The sequence below is a fragment of the Macrobrachium nipponense genome, chromosome 3 (genome assembly GCF_015104395.2).
Source record: "Macrobrachium nipponense isolate FS-2020 chromosome 3, ASM1510439v2, whole genome shotgun sequence".
Classification (NCBI taxonomy): domain Eukaryota; kingdom Metazoa; phylum Arthropoda; class Malacostraca; order Decapoda; family Palaemonidae; genus Macrobrachium; species Macrobrachium nipponense.
Genome location: NC_087202.1, coordinates 68,907,020 through 68,929,619, shown reverse-complemented (window position 1 = coordinate 68,929,619; position 22,600 = coordinate 68,907,020). Strand labels below are relative to the sequence as shown.

The 22,600-nt window shown below is 36.6% G+C and overlaps 1 protein-coding gene across 1 annotated transcript in view; it reads left to right on the top strand.

Annotated features, from left to right (window-relative positions):
* Positions 1–22,600, top strand: part of LOC135221797 (microtubule-associated serine/threonine-protein kinase 3-like) — an 896,960-nt gene that overhangs the window by 433,832 nt on the left and 440,528 nt on the right. The window contains 1 exon segment of the mRNA XM_064259649.1: positions 12,592–12,805. Coding sequence (XP_064115719.1) covers positions 12,592–12,805 — 214 coding nt within the window.

Sequence of the window (22,600 nt, the reverse complement as noted above, 5' to 3'; positions counted from 1 at the left end):
TCTTTAAAGCTAAAAAGATATATACATAACTTAGATTAAGCTTTAAAATATCAGAAATGAAGCATAAAATCTATATATATAGTATCATATATATATATATATATATATATATATGTATATATATATATATATATATATATATATGTATATTATATATTATATATATCTATATATATATATATATATATCATACATACATACACACACACACACATATATATATATATATATATATTATATATATATATATATATATAAAAGCCATGTAGTGACTATGATTTCTTGTGTCCCCACCAAATAATAACGGCTTGGCGTCATGCCACTGTTAAAAGCCTACGTGAATATATTTTGAAAAATCTCCCGACATGTAACTATAAAATTTAGCAGAAAGGTAGGAAAGACGTTAAAAACAATGCCTTCTGCCGTCAGTAATTAAGGAAACAATTTGTATAACGGCAACGATCATAGATAACGAAGCAGCATTGGTAATGATATTAGTAAAAAACAACGATCATTGCTTACCGATATGTACGATCTCTTTTTATGATTTTACCCTAGATTGTTAACCGCCCTGCGCGCTCTTTCCTGTACATCAAATCTTATGGTCTTGATTTGTTTCCTGATAAATTACAGCTTTGAATGAAAGTGTTTACAACTTTAATGGCGGTATGAAAAGGTCATTCGTATTTCAGGCTTTCTCTTACTTAAAGAAATATGCGTGATTGTCATGGTAAATATTTCGTTCCTTTTAGTTTTCTGTAAAAAAAAAAAAAAAAAAAAAAAAAAAAAAGCCTGAGATGGGTTTGTCTGTCCGTTTCTCACTTTTCTGTCCGCCCTGAAATCTTAAATACTACTCTAGCCTCAGTAGTTTTGATTTTATTTGAGGTTAAAGTTAGCCATACTCGTGCTTCCGGCAACGCAACTACAGAGGCCGCCACGGCCGGCTGACAGTTTCATGGACCACGACTCTACCAGCATTACACGCTGCATAAAAAACTCCATTGCGCCGAAGATTCTTCGGTGCATTTTTTACTTGTCTGTAAATAGGCATCAATAGAAGTATTCTTGGTCAATTTTGCGTACCATTGTTTGTTTGTGAGGTTAGTCTCAATCAGATTCTAGAATATGATTTGAAAATGCAAGTAAATGCTGTCAATTTTTCCTTAAGAGTGATATTTCCGAACGTCAAAATTAGTCTTTTGTCTAAATTTATCATGCGTAATTTATCACGTTGTTTTAATTTATTTTAAGGAAAGTTATATTACACATACAGTATACAAATGGACACACACTCACTCATATATATATATATATATATATATATATATATATATATATATGTTGTGTGTGTGTGTGTGTGTGTGTTATATTACAGCTGTGCATTGTTACATACAGTATACAAATGTTTATTCAAATGACAGGTATGCATTGTTATATACATTATCGTGCATTTCTCACAAATACAATATAACTCGTACATACCTTCCATGTAAGTACAAAGGTATGTGTTTAATTACGCAGATGCACATACATACTATAATAGTAGATTCACTTCAACCGTGCATTTGATGTCTAGGCCAGTCCCTTACGACGCTCCTGATTGGCTGTTGATAAGCCACTCACAGGGTAAGAAGCTCTCAGTCTCTCTCGAGAGTTCACATACGTAGGATGTATGTTCCACCGCTCCTAAAAGACGTATCCCTCAGGAGAAGTGGAACATAGATTCTTCTCATGTAAACTCTCGAGAGAGACTGAGAGTTTCCAGCCCTGTCGTAAGGGACTGGCCTAGATATCAGATGCACCGTTGACGTGAATCTACTATACCTGCCCTTTCGCCATCCAGTGGGGATAATTGTCAGTCCTTTACATTGCGGTTTCTCTGACAACCACACAGAAAGCTTGAGAAAGTGTTGAGCGGTAGCACTTGAGGGGAACGAAGTAGTACGCAGTTAAGCACTTATTCCCCGAGTCATCAATAACTCAAGTAACAAGTACAATAAACGTTCCAAAAGATTTGCATTATGATTGACAGCTTATATCACGACTTGGTTTGAAAAGTGTTTTGCAACGCGTCAAAATTATGGTTGACGTGGATTCTTCCAGCTTTTGAATCGTGAATTCTTAATTTAACTTTAATATGGGTTGTTTAATACTGGTTGTGTCACGGTTATCAAGCAGTACTTGAGTATTCATTAATAGGAAAGCAAAAATTAGGGAAGGTCTTGGTACATTATTTCATGATATATATACCAAATATTCACTCATCATTTTTAGCATTTCGGGAGTATTATGCATTAGTATTACTTGACTTCTTTAACAGGCTTTGGAAGCCTTTGATGATAAAATGATTTAAAACTAATGTTATTTTGAAACTTGCCGCTTTCATTGTTATTGTTGCATATTTTGCATTTCATTTTTCCTTGGTTTTTGGTAGAATAATAAGGCCTCATGTGAGACAAATGTATTATTATTATTATTGTTATTATTACTATCGTTGTTGTTGTTGTTGTTGTTTTCCTCTGCTACGTAAAGATTTGGCCAAGCAATGACTTGTTCATCTCAGTAAGGATTCGTGGTCTCCCTCTGCCCTTATTGCTTGGCACAGTGCCAGGTACATATACACATGGTTAGTCGGTTGGTTTGGCACTGTTGGTTTTTATGTTAAATGACATATCGCGTTTCCTCTCTCTCTCTCTCTCTCTCTCTCTCTCTCTCTCTCTCTCTCTCTCTCTCTCTCTATGTGGCAGTTTGACAGGTGATTACTAGACGTTTTGGGTTAAAATTGACGATTTTTTTCTCTTATTTTACTTATCCACATTTTTTTCACTATTATATGCACTTGGTGCGTCGCACGTAGTTTGGAAGTACTACTTTGGAAATTATATAAACTGAATATGTGTTAATTTGAAGATTTTTCACCGAGAATAAGGGTGGCTGCTTTCATGCGAGATATGCGTCATCTCGATTTCTAAAACTTCATCCACAATTTCTTCATCATGTTTAGAAATAGATTATGGTTGTAAAGATTACTAATACTAATACAACTGTTGCTGGTAGTAGTAATAGCAACACAACAACAACAACAACAACAACAACAATAATGATAATAATAATAAAGAAATAGGCTTACTCTTAAACATGTCCTGTTAAAAAGGATGGCTGCATCATGCCAGTTAATTTTGCAGTGAGTCTTTTCAATTTTCTTTATAATTTTTATTTTGGGTTAATATTGGCCGGTAATGACCAATTTAATGTAGAAGAGATAAAAAAGAATTATAAAGAAAATTGAGAAGACTCAATACGAAATAATAGTAATATTATTATTATTATTAGATTATTTTTTTTTTTTTTTTTTTTTTTGCTCTATCACGTCCTCCAATTCGACTGGGTGGTATTTATAGTGTGGGGTTCCGGTTGCATCCTGCCTCCTTAGGAGTCCATCACTTTTTCTTACTATGTGTGCCTTTTCTAGGATCACACTCTTCTGCATTAGTCCTGGAGCTACTTCAGCCTCTAGTTTTTCTAGATTCCGTTTTAAGGGATCTTGGGATCGTGCCTAGTGCTCCTATGATTATGGGTACGATTTCCACTGGCATATCCCATATCCTTCTTATTTCTATTTTCAGATCTTGATACTTATCCACTTTTTTTTTCCCTCTCTTTCTCTTCAACTCTGGTGTCCCATGGTATGCAACATCAATGAGTGTACTTTCTTCTTGACTTTGTCAATCAACGTCACGTCTGGTCTGTTTGCACGTATCACCCTATCCGTTCTGATACCATAGTCCCAGAGGATCTTTGCCTGATCGTTTTTCTATCACTCCTTCAGGTTGGTGCTCGTACCACTTATTACTGCAAGGTAGCTGATGTTTCTTGCACAGGCTCCAGTGGGAGGGCTTTTTTGCCACTGAATCATGCCCTTTTTGTACTGGTTCTGTGCAAGTGCCGGGCATTCGCTTGCTATGTGGTTTATGTTTCATTTTTCGTATTGCACTTCCTACATATGGGAGAGATGTTATTTTCCGTCTATCGTTCTTTGAACATATCTGGTTCTTAGGTGGGCCTGATCTTGTGCCGCTGTTATCATTCCTTCGTTTCCTTCTTTAGCTCTCCCCTCTGTAGCCATTGCCAATTGTCATCGCTGGCTAGTTTCTTTAGTCTGTCTCATGTATTGTCCGTGCATTGGTTTTGTTGTGCCAGTCCTCTGTTCTGTCTGTCTTTCTCCTGTCTCTGTATATTTCAGGTTCTTCGTCTACTTTTATTAGCCCTTCTTCCCATGCACTCTTTAGCCACTCGTCTTCACTTGGGTTTTCAGATATTGCCCCAGCTCTGTTTTCGATGTTGACGCAGTCCTCTATACTTAGAGTCCTCTCCCTCCTTCCTTTCGTGTTATGTATAGTCTGTCCGTATTTGCTCTTGGGTGTAGTGCTTTGTGTATTGGTCATATGTTTCCTGGTTTTCTGATCTATGCTGCGGAGTTCTGCCTTCGTCCATTCCACTATTCCTGCGCTGTATCTGATTACTGGCAATGCCCATGTGATGGCTTTTATCATATTTCCAGCGTTGAGTTTTGACTTGAGTATCGCCTTGAGTCTCTGCATATATTCTTTCCTGATCGTGTCCCTTCATCTCTTGGTGTTTTATATCTCCTCCTTCCATTATTCCAGGTATTTGTATCCTGTCTCATCTATGTGTTTGATGTTGCTCCCATCTGGTAGCTTTATCCCCTTCAGTTCTCGTTACTTTGCCTTTTTGTATGTTGACTAAGGCGCATTTTTCTATTCCAAACTCCATCCTGATGTCCCCAGATACAATCCTTACAGTCTGGATTAGGGTATCTATTTCCTTGATGCTCTTACCATACAGCTTGATGTCGTCCATGAACATCAGATGGTTGATTCTGTTGCCTCTTTTCTTGAGTTGGTACCCGGCATCCATCTTCTGTAGTACTTTTGTCATGGGAATCATGGCTACTACTAACGAGTAGTGGGGACAGTGAGTCGCCCTGGAAGATCCCTCTCCTGATATTAACCTCTGCTAGTCTTATTCCAGAGCTTGTAAGTATTGTATTCCAGTTGCGCATTGTATTTTTTGAGGAAGCTGATGGTGTTTTCCTCTGCCCACATATTTTCATTTTGGCAGGGTTCTATTAGCATGTGTGTGGTATCATGTCGAAGGCTTTCTTATAGTCTATCCATGCCATGCTTAGGTTGGTTTTCCTTCTCCTACTGTTCTTCATTACCATTTTGTCTATCAGGAGCTGGTCTTTTGTGCCCCTACACTTCCTTCTGCAGCCTTTCTGTTGGTGGGGGATGGTGTTTGTCTCCTCTAGGTAGTTATTATTATTATTATTATTATTATTATTATTATTATTATTATTATTATTATTATTATTAAGGGAGAGTAGAAACCCTCTTCCAGGCATGTCTTGTCAAATAGAATGGCTACATCAGTTGAATTGATTTGAAAAGACCATATATAAAATCAGTCACCTAATGCTGACGTTCTCATTAATAAAATATAATAATAATAATAATAATATAATAATAATAATATAATCTGGAAGAAGACCCTCTTTTAAACAAACTGTTGAATAAAATGGCAGAATTCAGTGAATTAATCTTATCTTTTCTATTTTTTTTATTGCGAAGTATCGCTGAGCCAGGAAAGCGAGTAATAAGAAAAATAGTAAAGATAATATATAAGATTAATTCGCTGAATTCTACCATTTTATTCAGCAGAATAATAATGAAAATAATAATAATATCATCGTCATCATAGAGCTGCTGCTATGCATTACTTGTAATCGTTAGAATACTTTAAATATTTTTTTTTCTATTATTCATGATATCACGATATTATCTTTATCTGTAGAGCATGTAATGAAATGGCCTTTAAAAAGTTAACGGGAGTTGGATCTCACTGTGCATTTGTGCACTCAGCAGTTGCCGTTACGTGAAAGCCCGTTATGTAATCCTGGATGATACTCTGAAAAAAAAAAAACTTTTTAATGGTACGTCTGTGTGTCCAGGCCATGATCATTTCTCTCTCTCTCTCTCTCTCTCTCTCTCTCTCTCTCTCCTCTCTCTCTCTCTCTCTATTCTGAGCGTTCGCCAGCGAGAAATGCGCACGGACCGCGTATCATAAACTTAACCGAGGAACCGAGAAAGCACACCTTATGTCAAATGACACTTCACGCAAATTCTCTCTCTCTCTCTCTCTCTCTCTCTCTCTCTCTCTCTCTCTCTCTCTTCTTCTTCTTTTTCTTTTAGCGATTTCCTTACCCACTAGTTAATATATTTTCCATTATTTTAGCGCAAATAAAAGTACGAGGTTCTCAGCGGTGATAACCCACAAATACGGACGTAATTTACCTCATTTCCGCATCCCGTTGTGGCTAATTATAATTCGCAGCACTATTTTATATGAAGACATCAATCGGTTATTGGCTACTGGGTCCAACGATGGCGGAAGGCTTGCCCTCTGTGCATTGCCTTTATACAATCCTAAATCCTTTCTGCCAATCATAACAGCCCTGAGAGAAGAAATATATTTATCAACTGAAAGCGACTCACATTCATTTCCACGATCCGAACGGCAGGAATAGCACATTACGAGCGATCCTTCGAACGGTTAAAGAGCAGGACCGAGAAAATAGCCGCTATTGTTCGAGGGGAGCTATTAGTTTCGCCACCGCGACTCCTTTAATACGCGCAAGCTATTTGCTGGGCGTTACGAGGTTGTCAAATGCCAGGGAGCCAGTGAGGTACGAGGTGCGTCGCGCATGCGTATACGGATGCCTGGCGCCTGAAGGTGGGGGGAGATGTTGGTGAGGAAGGTGTAGTGGGAGGTGGGGGGTGGTGGGAGGGTTGCATTTAGTTGATTCTTTCAAATTTATTGTTAAGTTGATTTAAAGAATATTAATTAACCTCGTTTATACCGTAATTATAGTTCCTTTTTGTCCGTGCAATCGTGGGAGATTGTAAGGAATTCTGATGAATGTGGAATAATTGTATCTTTGTTTTGTGGAATGATGAGCGTTGTTGTTTATTGTTTTATCATCTTTCACGTTTTGGTTTATTGTTTTATTTTTTATTTATTTATTTATTTATTTTTTTTTTTGCTTAGGAGAGCGTTTTGGTCGTTTCTTTACAATGATAAATTTCTTTATTCCTTATTTTGTGCGCGTAATGCAATGGATACATTCATTATTTGTGCGAACCTTTTTTGCATGGTGCATTCTGGTACTTTTAAAGGATACTGTCTTTTATTTTGACTCTATCATGTAGAGGGCCACTTTCCTGACGGATGTTTCATGTTTTCTATTTTCATAGTTACATTCGCGTGGTTACATTTGATTTTTGATTCCGGATGGTGTATGGATCCATACGAAAAAGTGTAATTTTATTTTCAATATTTGGTGAGAGTATACAACGAAGATTGTTGAGGGACAAGTATTTTGTATTTGTCATCGTTGCGTTGCTATGAATTCAGCAGCTTCTTCGACTTTTGTAGAATCCTCTTTTCCTTATTATAAAATTAACTGGCATAGAAGTACCCGAATTGAACTTGAACAGCGACTCATTATTATGATTAGATATATACGGTTGCACTAATTAGTTCAGGCCCATAGTTAAATTCAAACGAGAATTTCCATCTTATCAAGTCAGACTGACATTCTCTGGTCGTACTGAAAATGGGAAATCTGGTCGCTGTGTCATTTCGAAAGTTTATCGTTTTGTTGTACCAGTGCGCATTTGAACAGACGTGTTATTTGAAATTCATTTAATATATTTTTTTTAATCTACGCTATACAGTCTGTCTAATCCTTAGTATCGCCGTGATCCGGTTACACTGTACTGTAAATTTTTCAATTTGATGGGAGTATTGTTATGAATATATATTACCTTATTGATCCCAATCTCTCTCTCTCTCTCTCTCTCTCTCTCTCTCTCTCACTTCTATGGCATAATCTTTTTTTTTTTTTTTTTTTTTTTTTAATAGAAATACTGTTCAATGTAACTGGGTAGGAGAGAGGATCATTTAGAATTTACCATTTTTTTGAATAGAAGGGCTTTGCACTAGGTAATAGTTCCCTTGAATATTCTTTATAGTAGAATCAATAAAACTTGCTCATATGCAAAGTGTAGCGAAGGTAGAGAGAGAGAGAGAGAGAGAGAGAGAATATGCGTCGCAGAATCTCATCAGACGTCACGAAATGTTTCCAAAGAATTCCTAGCAAGGGAGAGAACGAAGCAATGAAGAACCATTTCGAGGGAGACAAGACTGCAGAAGGAGGAAGTCTCATGCAGCGTGGCACTCACGCTGTGCCTCTCCTTTCAGACGTCAGGCACACGGCCAAAGTCTGACACCAGCAGCTGAGGTAGCTCACAAAATGATGAAGAGGAAGAATATTTTAAAGCTTATCGACGCTAAGCCGTGTGGGAAAATGGGGTGGAAACTTGTTGGGGGGGTGGGGGAGGTGTGCTACAGGCTTCTCTTCTTCTTCTTCTTCTTCTTCTTTTTATTTGTGGAGCAGGTGTGCTACAGGCCTTTTTTTTTGTGAAAAATAGTTGGGGGCAGGTTTACTACAGGCTTGTGTGTGTGTGTGTTTGTGGACAATAGTTGGGGGGTGGGGGGCAGGTGTGCTATAGGGTTTTTTTGTGTGTGTGGAAAATAGTGGGAGGCAAATGTGCTACAAAAAATTTTTTTTTCTGTATGAGTTCTAATTCAAATATGGTCCAATTTTCGACGAAATATCTTGTTACTAATTAGTAATTAGATTCAGCATAGAGTATTTATATATTTGTGTTTTTAAAGGATTGGCGTAAAAGTTGGTCTGACGCGATTGGAAGAAATGTAAAAGTGTTGTTAATTAAGATATATCTCTTTATACGAATCTTAAATATTTGGTATGGAATCCTACGGTAATCATTCCAAATTGCCAGAGTGGAAGTAAGAAGTCTTACGTATCGTAATGTATCTATTTAAAGTTTAATTCGCTCCCAGTTCTTTATTGTTGACTTTGCGAATTTAATTTCTGATTTCCTTAAGGGTATTGATTTTGGGTATTTAATTTCTGGATTTCTTTGCTGAATTCAACGGCAATTAATGACAGAAGGCTTCCTTCAAAAGCTCAGTGTGATTTAATTATTTTTATTACTAAGTATACCCTCACTCAAGTTGTGTACAGTATATTTTTAAAGAATATTAGTAGGTTTACTTGGACACATACACACAGGTATGTTCATTATTTCCTGGAAACACCTAAATATGAATATGGGTGTGTGTGTGTGTGTATGTGTGTGTGTGTGTGTGTGTGTGTGTTGTGTTTACACGAGAGAGAGAGAGAGAGAGAGAGAGAGAGAGAGAGAGATCCTTACACCTAGATCACTGATAAGCTGTAACGGCATCATTAAAGTTACTAAACACAAACTTGCTTTTCTTACATTTATTTCCCCGTGAATTTCCTCCTTGAGCTTACAGTAACCCGCATTACCAAATTATGACAGGATAACCTAAAGAAATATTAAATCGAAGGGAGGTGTTTAGGCAAAACCTCTTCTTTTTCTTCTACCTGATATCTGTAGACAAATCTTTAAAAAACACTGTACTTTAAAGAAGCCGTGGAATTCTGCGACTGTATAGGGCTCGGAACCAGCGTTGCCAGATTGGACTACAAGTCGCAGACTGGGCTACTTTTTACACCTTTTGGACGACCAGATTTCGATATCTGCTACTTGTGACTTTTTTTTTGGCTGCTTTTGATTTGCTTGGGCTCTTTTATTCGATGACCTATAGAACTCTAGTTCCGTAGTGTCAAATTTCCTTACGGATGCATAGCCCGTGAGGTATGGCATATTTATATCCACAAAGTGTAAGTGTACCCTAGGTGGAGTATATTGTATATTTAGTATGCTTAAGTTTCCAGGTGAGACTTTGAAAACAGCTCATTCCTCTCGTCTATCTATTTACAAAATGAATTGAAGCTTTGCTAACTTTTGCTTGGCTGTAAAAAAAATCTGTAAACCATATGCAAATAAGTTATCAGTTAATGTCATTACAAGGTCAAGAAAAAGTAAAAAAGATGGTGTATCCGTTGGTGATAAACTGTTCCCCATTCATTTCGAGGAACAGTTCTGTTTCCTTAAAATGCTGAATCACATTCCAGCAGTTGTAAGTTAACAGTAAAAATATCGCGAGTTGATAATGCCATGGAACGGCGAGAACACCTCACGTGCATCAGACTGTACAAAGAACCTGGAGCTGTACACGAATATGTCACAACGTCTGCATGCAGATTTGTTTTGTTGAACAGAAATTTCTTAACGGTTATAGCGATTATGTCTGTGAAGAAAAAGGATTTTATAATCTCTAAAGTATTCAGTTTTTTTCTTCTTTTTTTCTCCACTAGAATAGGATGTCAAGCTTAAAGTATTAGAGGAATTTGTAATCATGTGAAGGTGTTCATTATTTGAATGCAGCTAATGTGATTAAATGAAAATGGTATTTTGTGTTTTTTCAAATTTTTTATTTGACGTATTAATTGCTTATTTATAGTATCTTACCCGTAACTTTTCTGAAAATAAAGAGCCGACACGAAATTACTGAATGTTTTGCTCTCTCTCTCTCTCTCTCTCTCTCTCTCTCTCTCTCTCTCTCTCTCTCTCTCTCTCATTAATTCATAATAATGATTAAAAGTGTGGCCGTTTCTCCCATTGTTATTCTAACGATTTGTGCTCAAGGGGTTAAGAGCAAATTTAAGATTTCAGTAAGATTTTTTTTTAACTTATGTTTAAAATAATGATAATGTATTTCCAACAAATCTTCAGAGAGGTTTATCAGAAAAAAAATCAACCCGACTCCAAGAAAAGCTCTAAATTGCTTTTAGAGTGACAAAGAAGAGAGTACAAGGGAAGGCCTGATGGCAGGAATAGGAAATATGAAACATGAAAAACAGAGGTTTAAAGATAGTTATCAATTTAATGCAGTATTTTTCAACAAATGTAGGCATATCATATATATATTATATAAATATATTATAGATATATATATAATAATATAAATATGTTAATCAATTTAATGCAGTATTTTTCACATGTACAGTATATATATATATATATATATATATATATATATTATATATATATATGTTATCAATTTAATGCATATTTTTCCACATTGCATATATATATATATATATATATATATATATATATATATTATATATATATATATGTGTGTGTGTGTGTGTGTGTGTGTGTGTGTGTGTGTGTGTATAGATATATATATTCATTAGGCATAGATACATACACATTATATATGTATGTATAATTCATGTACATCTGCTTTTAGACAAATATCTATTAATCTATAGCATTTACCTCTCATTGTGTATATTATCTCAGCCAGATTTAAGAATAAGACTTTAAAGGGTCCTTTTAACTTTTTTTGCCGTTCAGCTATTTTATGGACCCATCCGCGCCCTTGTAAAGGACTTTATGGGATTCCTAGTTGTCTTTAAATCTTGTTATGGGATTGCTGATCGTAAAACCAGTTGCAGTCTCCTGTAGTTTTTCATATAAAGCTAACGTTGTGCCAGCACGGGCTCTTGCTCATAGATCTGAAAATCGAAATGATCATTGATCTCAGGTCTTAATGCGTGATTATATTGCCGCTTATAATGTTCTGTATGAGGGGGTTTATGGTTGATAAAGGGATGGCTGTTTATATCGGTATAGTTAATATTGTTGGTGGGGTTATTATTTACTACCATGATAATTTTTCTGGAGTTGCTCTTACTTCTCGAGAATTGACATTCCTGTAAAGCATTTTTCTTGATACAATTATTATTATTATTATTATTATTATTATTATTATTATTATTATTATTATTATTATTATTATTATTATTATTATTATTATTATTATTGGAGTGCATGGAAAGAAGGACTGCTAAAAGCAGACGAAGACCCAGAAACATACAGTGACAGGAGAATGTCAAACAGAACAGAGGAATGGCACAACAAACCAATGCACGGACAGTACATAGCCAGCGAGGGAACATGGCAATGGCTACAAAGGGGAGAACTCAGACTCAAGAAGGAAACAGAAGGAATGCTAACATTGGCACAAGATTAGGCCCTAAGAACCAGATATGTCCAAAGAACAATAGATGTAGGTAACATATCACCCATATGCAGGACGAGCAATATGAAAAACGAGACTATAAACTACTTAGCAAACGAATGTCCGGCACTTGCACGAACCATTATTATATTATTATATTATTATTATTATTATTATTATTATTATTATTTATTATTTATTATTATTATTATATTAATGATTTTATGCCTTTATTTGGGATTCGTGTTTGATAGATAATTTTATCATAATTATTATTATTATCATTATTAATTATTATTATCATTATTAATTATTATTATCATTATTATTATTATTATTATTATTATTATTATTATTATTATTATTATTATTATTGACTTTGCTGTTGATGGTGATTTTGCCCAAATCAATTGATCCGGATGACTTTCTAGAATTAATTTCACGTGTTCTTTCCTCTTCCAGCTGGAGTATGGCTCAGGGGGAGTCGGGACGCCTCTATCGCCGACGGTGCGTCGGTCGGTGGACGAATCGTCCCTCTGGCGTCGCCGGACGGGGTGCCCTACCCTTGGGGTGACGGCCAGGCAGGCCTCCACGGAGGAACTCCGTCGGAGGCGGGAGAGTTTCGCTGCGATGTCTCCTCACCACCTCTCTGCTGGATCTATCCACCATGCCCCAGGTAAGGAAGGACCAGTGGGATTGGCTTGAGGTCAGGGGTCAAGGGTCACGGGTCGCGGGGAAGAGGGGGCGGGGTAAAGGTCAAGACGTGGATGTCATAATTAATTAGGTAATGGAAAAAATTTGCCATATAGATGGTAAACTATGGAAACTATGTAATGGTATTGGATGAATACGGAACCGTTTTTGACTTATGGAGTTTGTGCCATATTATTTAACTAAAGATTGGTTTGTATGGCAGTTTTTTTTTTCTTTTTTTTTACTTCCTCCGTAGAAAAGTGTGTTATTAATGACTATAAAATGTGAGTCCTATAAATTACATTTGTGTGTATATGCATGAATATGTGGATGGTTGTACGCAAGTACGTTCATTTCTATGTAGGCGTGTATGCATGCATTCTAACACACACACACACACACACACACACACACACATATATATATATATATATATACACTCATATTCGTATATATATTATATGTATATATATATATATATAGATATATATATATAGATATAGATATAGATATTGCGTGTGTGTGTATGTACTACGTATGTATCTTTGTAAGGTAGTTGTGTGTATTTGTTTCAAGACATTATCCGATGTCACTAAAAGAATAAAATACGAAGAAGACGAGTGGCCTTGAGTCTTAAGCGAGGGGAATGTAATATAGAATTCCAGTTTGTTATGGTTCCCTTATGACTTGCAGAATGCATGGCGTCTGTCAGGTGTGACCGGGTAATATGCATCATCTCATATTTCGGACTTTCGGATGCTGACTGGGAAAAATTTTCGTCTGCTTGATTATGTTTGCATTTCGTCTCATTCACTCTCTGAATTGGAAATGATTTGGGTGATCAGATGGGCTTTGTTAGAGGGCTGTTGGTTTGTTTGTTCAACTAACATTTCTCTCTTAGAATCGAACTCTTTCATTGATCTCTGTGAATCAGTATACGTACAATTACTATACGTATATATATATATATATATATATATATGATATATATATATATATATATATACACACACACACACACATTACCTATAACTTTAAAAAATTTGTGGTACTATAATAAAAGAAAGCGACGAGGGGGTATACCCCTCTTCACTTCCTTCTCTCCCTCCCTCCCTCCTCCCAACCAGGCGACGGCATGGCAAAAGTGGATCTTATTTCCCATAGACTTTGGTACTCTCTCTCTCTCTCTCTCTCTCTCTGTATGTTTTTTAGTATGTATGTATATATATATAAATATATATATATATTATATATATATGTGTGTGTGTGTGTGTGTGTGTGTGTGTGTGTGTGTGTGTGTGTGTGCACATGCATTAACATTTCATATTGCATAATGTATACAAATATATATATACGTGTGTATATATATATCCTATATCTATATATACTATAATATATATATATATCTATATATATAATATATCATATATATATATATTATATAGTTATATATATATATATATATATATCCATATTATATATATATATTATGTGTGTGTGTGTGTGTGTGTATATATATGTATGTATGTATGTATGTATGTATATATCCTCCTAATTCTTAGCAAGTTTTGCTGTGGAAATGAGGTTAGTAGCCCCATGCTTTAGTCCTCTCGAGCATTTTATCCACCCCAATCGATTAACCAGTAAGTGTACAATCCACAATTTAAGTTAACATACTCTCCTATGATTGTTTAAAAAAAAAAGGGTCTTATATTGTTTCAGTCCCCTCCCAAGTAAGTCATTTGGGCTATTTGCAGTATCAATACATTTTGATACTGTCCGGCAAATTCTAGGTTATTCGTCTTTACATTGACATCATTTTTGTAATAATTTACGGAAAAGGCTGTGGTTACATATCACCGCTAACCGCTGTCAGTATTTTTATAACCTGGTGCTTAGGCCTTGTCTGAGTCTCTCATGTCTATATTTGCTTGTGACTGTATTTATCAGAATTCTTGACCGTGATGCATTTAAATTTGGGCGTGGCTTCATCGTATCTGGGCTGTGGTCTCGTGTACCGTATGCTCGCGTGGGTCCCAACTTTGCACAGGTGCTAGTGGGAAGTCTATCACCCCCACCTTCTCTCTCTCTCTCTCTCTCTCTCTCTCTCTCTCTCTCTCTCTCTCTCTCTCTCTCTCACACACACACACACACACACACACACAGTGATATCTTCCCACGTCTTAATCATCATTCTCTCTATATTGTTCTTGAGAGTAACACTTGATGGGTCATTGCCTTCCCAATCAAATCGCTTCGGATAAAAGGCTCTGCAACAAAAATAAATTTCTATAAGAATTATTAAAAAAGAACACTCTAATAAAGGTAAAGCTTAGAAATAGTCAGTTTCTATAAAGATGAAGACTAAATACATTCTTATAGATATGGAAATTAGCACGAATAATTCATGCACAGAGAAAATTCGGAAGAATAAATGATTACAGTTGTCAACTGTAATAAAGGGAAAGGGAATGAAATAGGAAGCTTTAGATACTGTGCATCCTACAGCCTCTAAAGCTTGCTATTTCATTCCCTTTGTCTGTTGACACAGATCACTTTCATTGGAATTTATTCATCCTCATGTTGACAATTGTAATTGTCTATTTTTCACAATATTCCTCTGTGCGGGAGATTATTCTTGCTAGTTTCCATCTCTACAGGAATTTGTTTGTATCAATCTTCATCTTTATGGAATTTGACTATCTCTTGTTAGGGGTTTTCAAATAATTCTTGTGGGAATTCACTCTTGTTAGTTTTCATCTTTCTAAGAATTGATTCTTCTCGACCTTCCTTTTGACAAGAATTTATACGTCCTTATTTCCATATTCGTAGGATCTGTGCATCCTAATTTGGATCTCTTCAAGAATTCTTTATTACAAATCTTAACCTTTATCATATGTAATTCTTTTTGTTCATCTTTAAAGGAATATAAGCTTCCAAAACCTATTCTTTGTAGGAATTTATTGTTATTACTCTTTGTCTTTATAGAATTGTATTCTTCCCAAATCTTCATCTTTATAAGAATTTTGATCTACCTCATTTTCATTTCTGTTTCCTTCCGCATGTTGCATATTTTTAGTTTTTACTACATATGATTAATCTCTCTCTCTCTCTCTCTCTCTCTCTCTCTCTCTCTCTCTCTCTCTCTCTCTCTCTCTGCAACCTTCATCTTTATGGAATTTATTCTTCCTAATTTTAATTGCAGTCTTCAGGGGTTTATTTCCCATTTTTTGTTTTTACATATTTCTCTCTCTCTCTCTCTCTCTCTCTCTCTCTCTCTCTCTCTCTCTCTCTTCTCTTTCTTCTTCTTCTTCTTCTTCTTCTTCTTCTTCTTCTTCTTCTTCTTCTCCTCTTGGATTTATCGCTATCGGAAATTTTCCTTTCCCTTGTGTACTGGTTCAGACTTGAGATGCCTTTCGACCGTCTCCTTAAACTTTTAAAAGACTTCAGGCGTGAAATGCGCATTTGTTCTTTTCTCTGAAAGGTTTTATTCGAGACGAGGGAGTCGAATGAAAGAAAGAAATAGAAAAAGCAACCCGAATGGCAAGTTATCAAGATACAAAGAAATTATGCGGGAAGTTAATAAGATTGTGAGTTTTTATTTTCCAGCTCAAAATCATCTGTAGCACTGCTATTACTACTACTACGGCTAAAGTTAGTGATAGTATCAGTAGTGGTGTGTTAGAAGTGATATCCATTATCGTTGTTGGCATTTAAAGATTTTAGACAAAGGAAATTTTAGTATTCTACAATTCTCTCTTCGTGTTTACTGTTCTTCTACTTAACATTTTTTCCAAATCCTTCGATCTGTCCGAGTTGGTAGGAGAGGTCAAGACCGAAAAAAAGAAACGAATAAAGTTTCGGGGCACGTATCAGTCGCAATCCATCTTTCGGAGATTAATCTCAAGGCCTATATTAGGCATAGGCTTAGGCGAAGGTCGTATCTAATATCTTCCCCCGCTGGTCTTTTTGGCTGATGTACGATGCCCTCCAGACGGGCGTGTTATGGTTACCCTTTTGTGTATTTTATTTTTAATTGACACCGGTGATACATATGTTCATCGTTACATGATCCTTTTCTCGTCTTGAAAGGCGATATTTATACTCATAACTTTAGAATATACATGTCATAAATATATTTCCCTTTTCTCATTTTCGCAATGGATTCACTACCAGGTAAGGAGCACCCAGGTGCAAGAAGTATATAAATTTCACCTTATACTGTGCCAGATCCAACCTGCCTACTAAGTCGATAGTCCCATTTCAAACAGATGGACTTTTACCTCTCGAAGCGTTTAGGTTTTTGGGGCCTTGACAGGTTGAGGGATTTTCACGTTTAGCAGTAGCTGCTGTGTTTACTTTTAATAGTTCTCGTGCAGGGTACATAGATGGCGTTGAACGCGCAGTCTGCGTGTTTGTGTTTTAAAGACGATATTTTGAAGTCCTGTCTTACCGCCTTATCCGAGGTTGAGAAGAATTCTCTCTGCGTGTTTTGCTGGGGGTAAGGATTTGTGAGTGTTGTGTGTGTGTGGTGTGTGTGTGTGTGTGTGTTTTTTTTTTTTTTTTGTGGTTTTTTTTTTTTCTTATTGGTGAACTTCCTTTTATTTATTAGAATGGGAAAATGCCTCCAGCCCTTTTTATAAAACTGTGCTTTTGCTTTAATGTCATGTACGCAAGCGTATGAGGCATATCTCTGTTTTCTGTGTGTTTTTTTATTTTTGTTGAACGTCTCAGCATCAGATATGGAAACCATATCATGTTTGTCTAATTGTAGCAAGAAAAAATAAGGTTTACTAAATCATAATGACATTATAGTTAGTGAAAGTCCACAATTTTGTATATAGACAAAGCTATATATATATATATAGATATATATATATATATATATATATATATCTTATATATATATATATATATATATATCCCTCCATATACTGAATAGTGGAGTTGTACTTATTATTTCCGGTCGTAGTACAGTGACGCACCACTCATAATGACAGAGATAAAGACAACCTTCCTACAGTGATAAAGGTAACCTTTCACCAAGTGTATTACAGCGGTGCCCCTAAGATAAGAGTTTCAAATAACCGTTACACGATGAAGCTGTATCTGGCAGCGTTTATGCGATAACCTTGAAAGGTTAACACTGAGTAAGGTGAAGGAAAAAGTTTTATGACTAAAAAAAGACCATTTTTCGGTGGCGATCCTCTGCTTTTTCAACCTTCCATTTTTACCCCCTGTCCTCCAGGCATCGGTAGATGAGGTCATTAAGCTTTCCGTCTAGTGAGTTACAAACTGGGGGTAAGAGAGAGAGAGAGAGAGAGAGAGAGAGAGAGAGAGAGAGAGATCGCACTCTGATATTCCAAAAGACTTGGAAATGTGTAACGAAAAACCTTCATTAATTTGAAGATTCATTATTGGTAATTAATGTTCATCGCGATATAATGAAAATAGCGTAACATCACTGCTCAGAATATTTGATTGAGTCACAAAAAATACATAATATGAAAAATTACTTTACGATAGGTCACTATTATGTTTTGCACAAAATGGTTTAAAATCAACTTACTCGAGTTTTTGTAAGTAATTCTCTCATGTCGGAACGCACGGTTACCGTTTACATTGCAACGAGGTTATATTGCAGTTTTCTTTATCAGGTAAATTCCCAAGTAATATTCAGTTTCTGGATCCGACCTCCAGCTTACTCGGGACGAGCGCAAGATTTTCCCCTGACGCTTCAGTTGCAAACATTATATTCTTAACTTTTAACGTCAATTGAAACGTGCTAAGATCTATGGTCAAATAGAGCTTTCTCTCACCGACGAAAAGAAATACGCTATTTTTATTAGAAATAATTTTCTGTACTGTTTAACAGGCACATTATTTATTTTTACATTTCATTCTCATAAATAAATCATAAATATCATAGCCGAAAAATCCTGTACCTGTAACTCAACTCGAAACACTTTTTTCAGACATTTTTATGCTCTTCCATAGGCTTATCTACACCCTCTCCCCCCCCCCAAATACAACAACAAGAAAGTAGTTTGTAGGCTTCCTCCCCGAGTAGGCGACAACTATGTAAAGATACATTGTGGGGATTATTCTTGCAAATGGTCCAAGTTACATCTTATTTGCATTTGGTAGAAAAAACTCATAAAAATAGTAGGATGTGGCACCTTTAAGTGTATATAGAATAGGGGGAAGTTTGTATAGTACATATTCTAGAGTAATGATAATAATAATAATTTCGCTCACGCTTTTGAACAAATTCTTAAAGTAGGTAGCAAGTGGGGAAGGGGGACGCGAACTAAAAGTGATTGTCATTTGCCTTAGAGTTCCCATGGGTGACATTATGCAATCCTTGAACCTGTTTATGAGATTTCTTGTATGTCGCCTTGCTCGTTATACCTAGTGTCAAGTCTCTCTCTCTCTCTCTCTCTCTCTCTCTCTCTCTCTCTCTCTCTCTCTCTCTCTCTCGTGAAGTCCTGTGTGTACTGTAAACTGTAAAGGAAAATGGTAACTTCCATAACCTATATATTCATTTTTTTTACTTATATAAAGCTACAGACTTTTCTCACGTAAATTGGCTCAGATTTATTTTGTGGGTGAATTTGTTTTTCTGCTCAAAAACAATGTTTGATGAATTAAAAAGGGTTTAAAGGACGTTTTTCGGTCTTCAGTCTGCCTGTTTTAAGTGTACAAAATAATATTTTATCCTTCTTTTCGACTTGATGTCTGTAAAAAAAAAATTATAGCTAAAAAAATAAGACGACATTTTTATTTGCGGGGTGTTATGTAAATTACATTTTAGGCGGTTTGTTCATTTTAAATTTAGGTCTTTTGTGACCTTGGTTTTTTTCCACTATTGGGAAATAACTATAATTTACTTATTTCTTTCTGAAAACTGGTTTTGTCCCTTGAACTCCAGCCAGCTCACTAGGTTAGATACGCGAGCGACCGCGTGCGGACGCTCGTGCCCTCCACCGAAAACGTACCCCAGCAGTACAGAAGCATTGCAATAGTCGAGAGGAATCAGAGCAAGAATGCGTGGAAAAAATGCCGTCCTTTTGCTTCAAGAAACAGGTTATGGACTCTTTAACATTACTCTGCTCCTGCTGAACCTGTTTCAGGAGGGACAGGTGGGTGGACACTGGGAGGGGTGGAAGGGGTGGGTTGAGGGCGCCTGTTTTTGGGCCGTGACAAGGGGCCATGACTCAAGAAAGCTGTGATCCCAAAGTTGGAAAGAACACCTGGTGAGGACGACCCCTCGTCGTCGTCGGCATTTCCGCGAATTTGACACTCGCTGAAATGGAGAGAGAGAGAGAAAGAGGATTAGTTTAAGGGGCGCACACCTGAGGGGCGGATCGGGTGTGTTCCGAGCTTTGGCTTTTTTTTTCTGCTTTTTTTTTATTTTTTGTTTTGTGATTTGTTCGATGTGATGGGCATTTGTAAGTAAAGCTTCAGACAAGGTCTGAAAGAGGAAAAGTAAATATAAGCATCAAACTCGTAATTGGATGACAGGCGATAGATGACATTGCAAGTAAATCCTGTGAGTGTCGTAAAATATACTGCTGGTATTTCATTGTCGATTGGTTTCCTCAGTATTCGTTGTTTGAATGTATTTTCATTTTGTATTGAGTTGGATTTTCATTATGAAGAAATACAGATTGGTTTACTAGTAGGCTTTCGTTACCTTGATATATATAGTCTGTTCCAATAATATTTACACATTACTGTTGGAAATAGAATTATTTTTCAGCTCCATTTCAATATAACGCTTACTAGATTATCATTAACGTGATTTAATATTTTTAGGATAATAAGTCACACCTCATTAGCATTAGCAATATATAATAGTTATAAAATTACCTACTGATTTCTTGGAATTCTTTTGAAAGATAATCACAAATGATACTTTGGTATTAATAGATTTATTTTAATTCCCATAAGAAATACCATTATTTCTCTTGCTGCCATTCTAACGATATTACTGGTATGGCGAAGGTCGTTGGGTTAAATTTACATGAGAAATTCGTTTCCGTGGATTTAGTTTTCACGTTGTACTGAATTTCCCACATTCTCCCAGATTCTTGGTAGTAGATAGTTGGGAATCATCTTGTTCTGTATTTATTAATATTGATGTATGTGTTCTAAGGGGTCCACAATAATGAAAAAATGTTGCGAGTTCGTGTATGATTTTAAAACTCTGGGAAGGGTTCGAAAGCTTTTGTAGAGAGTTTTAAAATTATACACGAACTCGCAAAACTTTTTGTTATTGTGGACCCCTTAGAATATTATATATAAACTCTCGCGATAGAGAGTTTTTTCCCAATTGATGTATGTGTGTCATAAGGTAGCTGAAAAATATGTCTTTTAGGATAAGTGTTGGTTATTTAACACAATGTCATCATTGAACACATTCGAGCTCTTTCAAACATTCCCACCCCCCACACACACACACCAGCCCTCCCCCCCCCCTCCCCCCTCCCCTCCCCTCCCCCCATTCGTCTCAATAAATAGCGCGAGAGTGTCTGGCTCACCGCACCACAATTGTCTCGGGGAATTGTATGCGTCTGCGTACAGGTATTAAATGTGATTTATGCCAGGGTACGCATTTGTGTGTACGTCTGAAATTTCTGTAATTGGGCATCATTTTATGGACCATTGGGCACGACTGGGCGTTTCCCACTCATGGAAACGTGCCCCCGCTGACTCCTTATATGTCCAGCTACAGCGCGTTGGGCAGCTCGCTCCATGACCTTTGCGGCCCGGCAGGATTTTTAGAGGTCCCTTCCAGACCCTATTTGTGAGTTTCCGATACCTGAAGGTGTTTTTTTTTTTTTTTTTTTTTTTTTTTTTTTTTTTAATGGAAGGATGAAAACGGTCGTGGAGTAGTGATGAGGGATGTTCATGTCTGACATCACTCTCTCTCTCTCTCTCTCTCTCTCTCTCTCTCCGTTTAGTGTCAGGTTACTTTGACCTATTTTCGATTCTCTCGATGTAATGTCTATTCTAGTCTCTCTCTCTCTCTCTCTCTCTCTCTCTCTCTGTCTAGCTTGTCAGGTTATTATGACCTCTCTCCGATTCTTTGGATGTAATGTCTATTCTAGTTTTTCCCCTCTCTATCTCCCTCTTTCTTTCTTTAATATATTTTTTACCTCTCTCCCTGCTCAGTGTCTGTTTAACGCTCTTTGTCTCTCTCTTTCTCTTTAATTTTGTCTCCTCTGTCCCTACTTAGTCTCTCTCTCTCTCTCTCTCTCTCTCTCTCTCTCTCTCTCTCTCTCTCTCATTTTGTTACCTCTCTCCTTGCTCGGTACCTGTTAAATTCTTTGTCCTGTATCTCTAATTTGGTCTGTCTCCTCTCTCTCTCTCTCTCTCTCTCTCTCTCTCTCTGTTTAGTGTCAGGTTATTTTGACCTCTCCGATTCTCTCGATGTAGTGTCCTCTCTCTCTCTCTCTCTCTGTGTCTTTAACTTTGTTACCTCTCTCCCTGCTCAGTGTTTGTTTAACGCTCTTTTTCTTTAATTTTGTCTCCTCTTCCTTACTTAGTCTCTCTCTCTCTCTCTCTCTCTTCTCTCTCTCTCTCTCTCTCTATGGCTCCGGCGGTTTGGCGCTTCGACGCGGATGGCCAGGCGTGAAATGCCGCGCGCATTGGCATTCAGCTGATGGGATCATTTGCATCTCATTCTTCCCGCGATTGGGGAACGTCTCCTTCCTTATATGGTCTCGATTTATGCAGATTATCGACGAATTGCCTCTATTTGCATTTTTCTCTG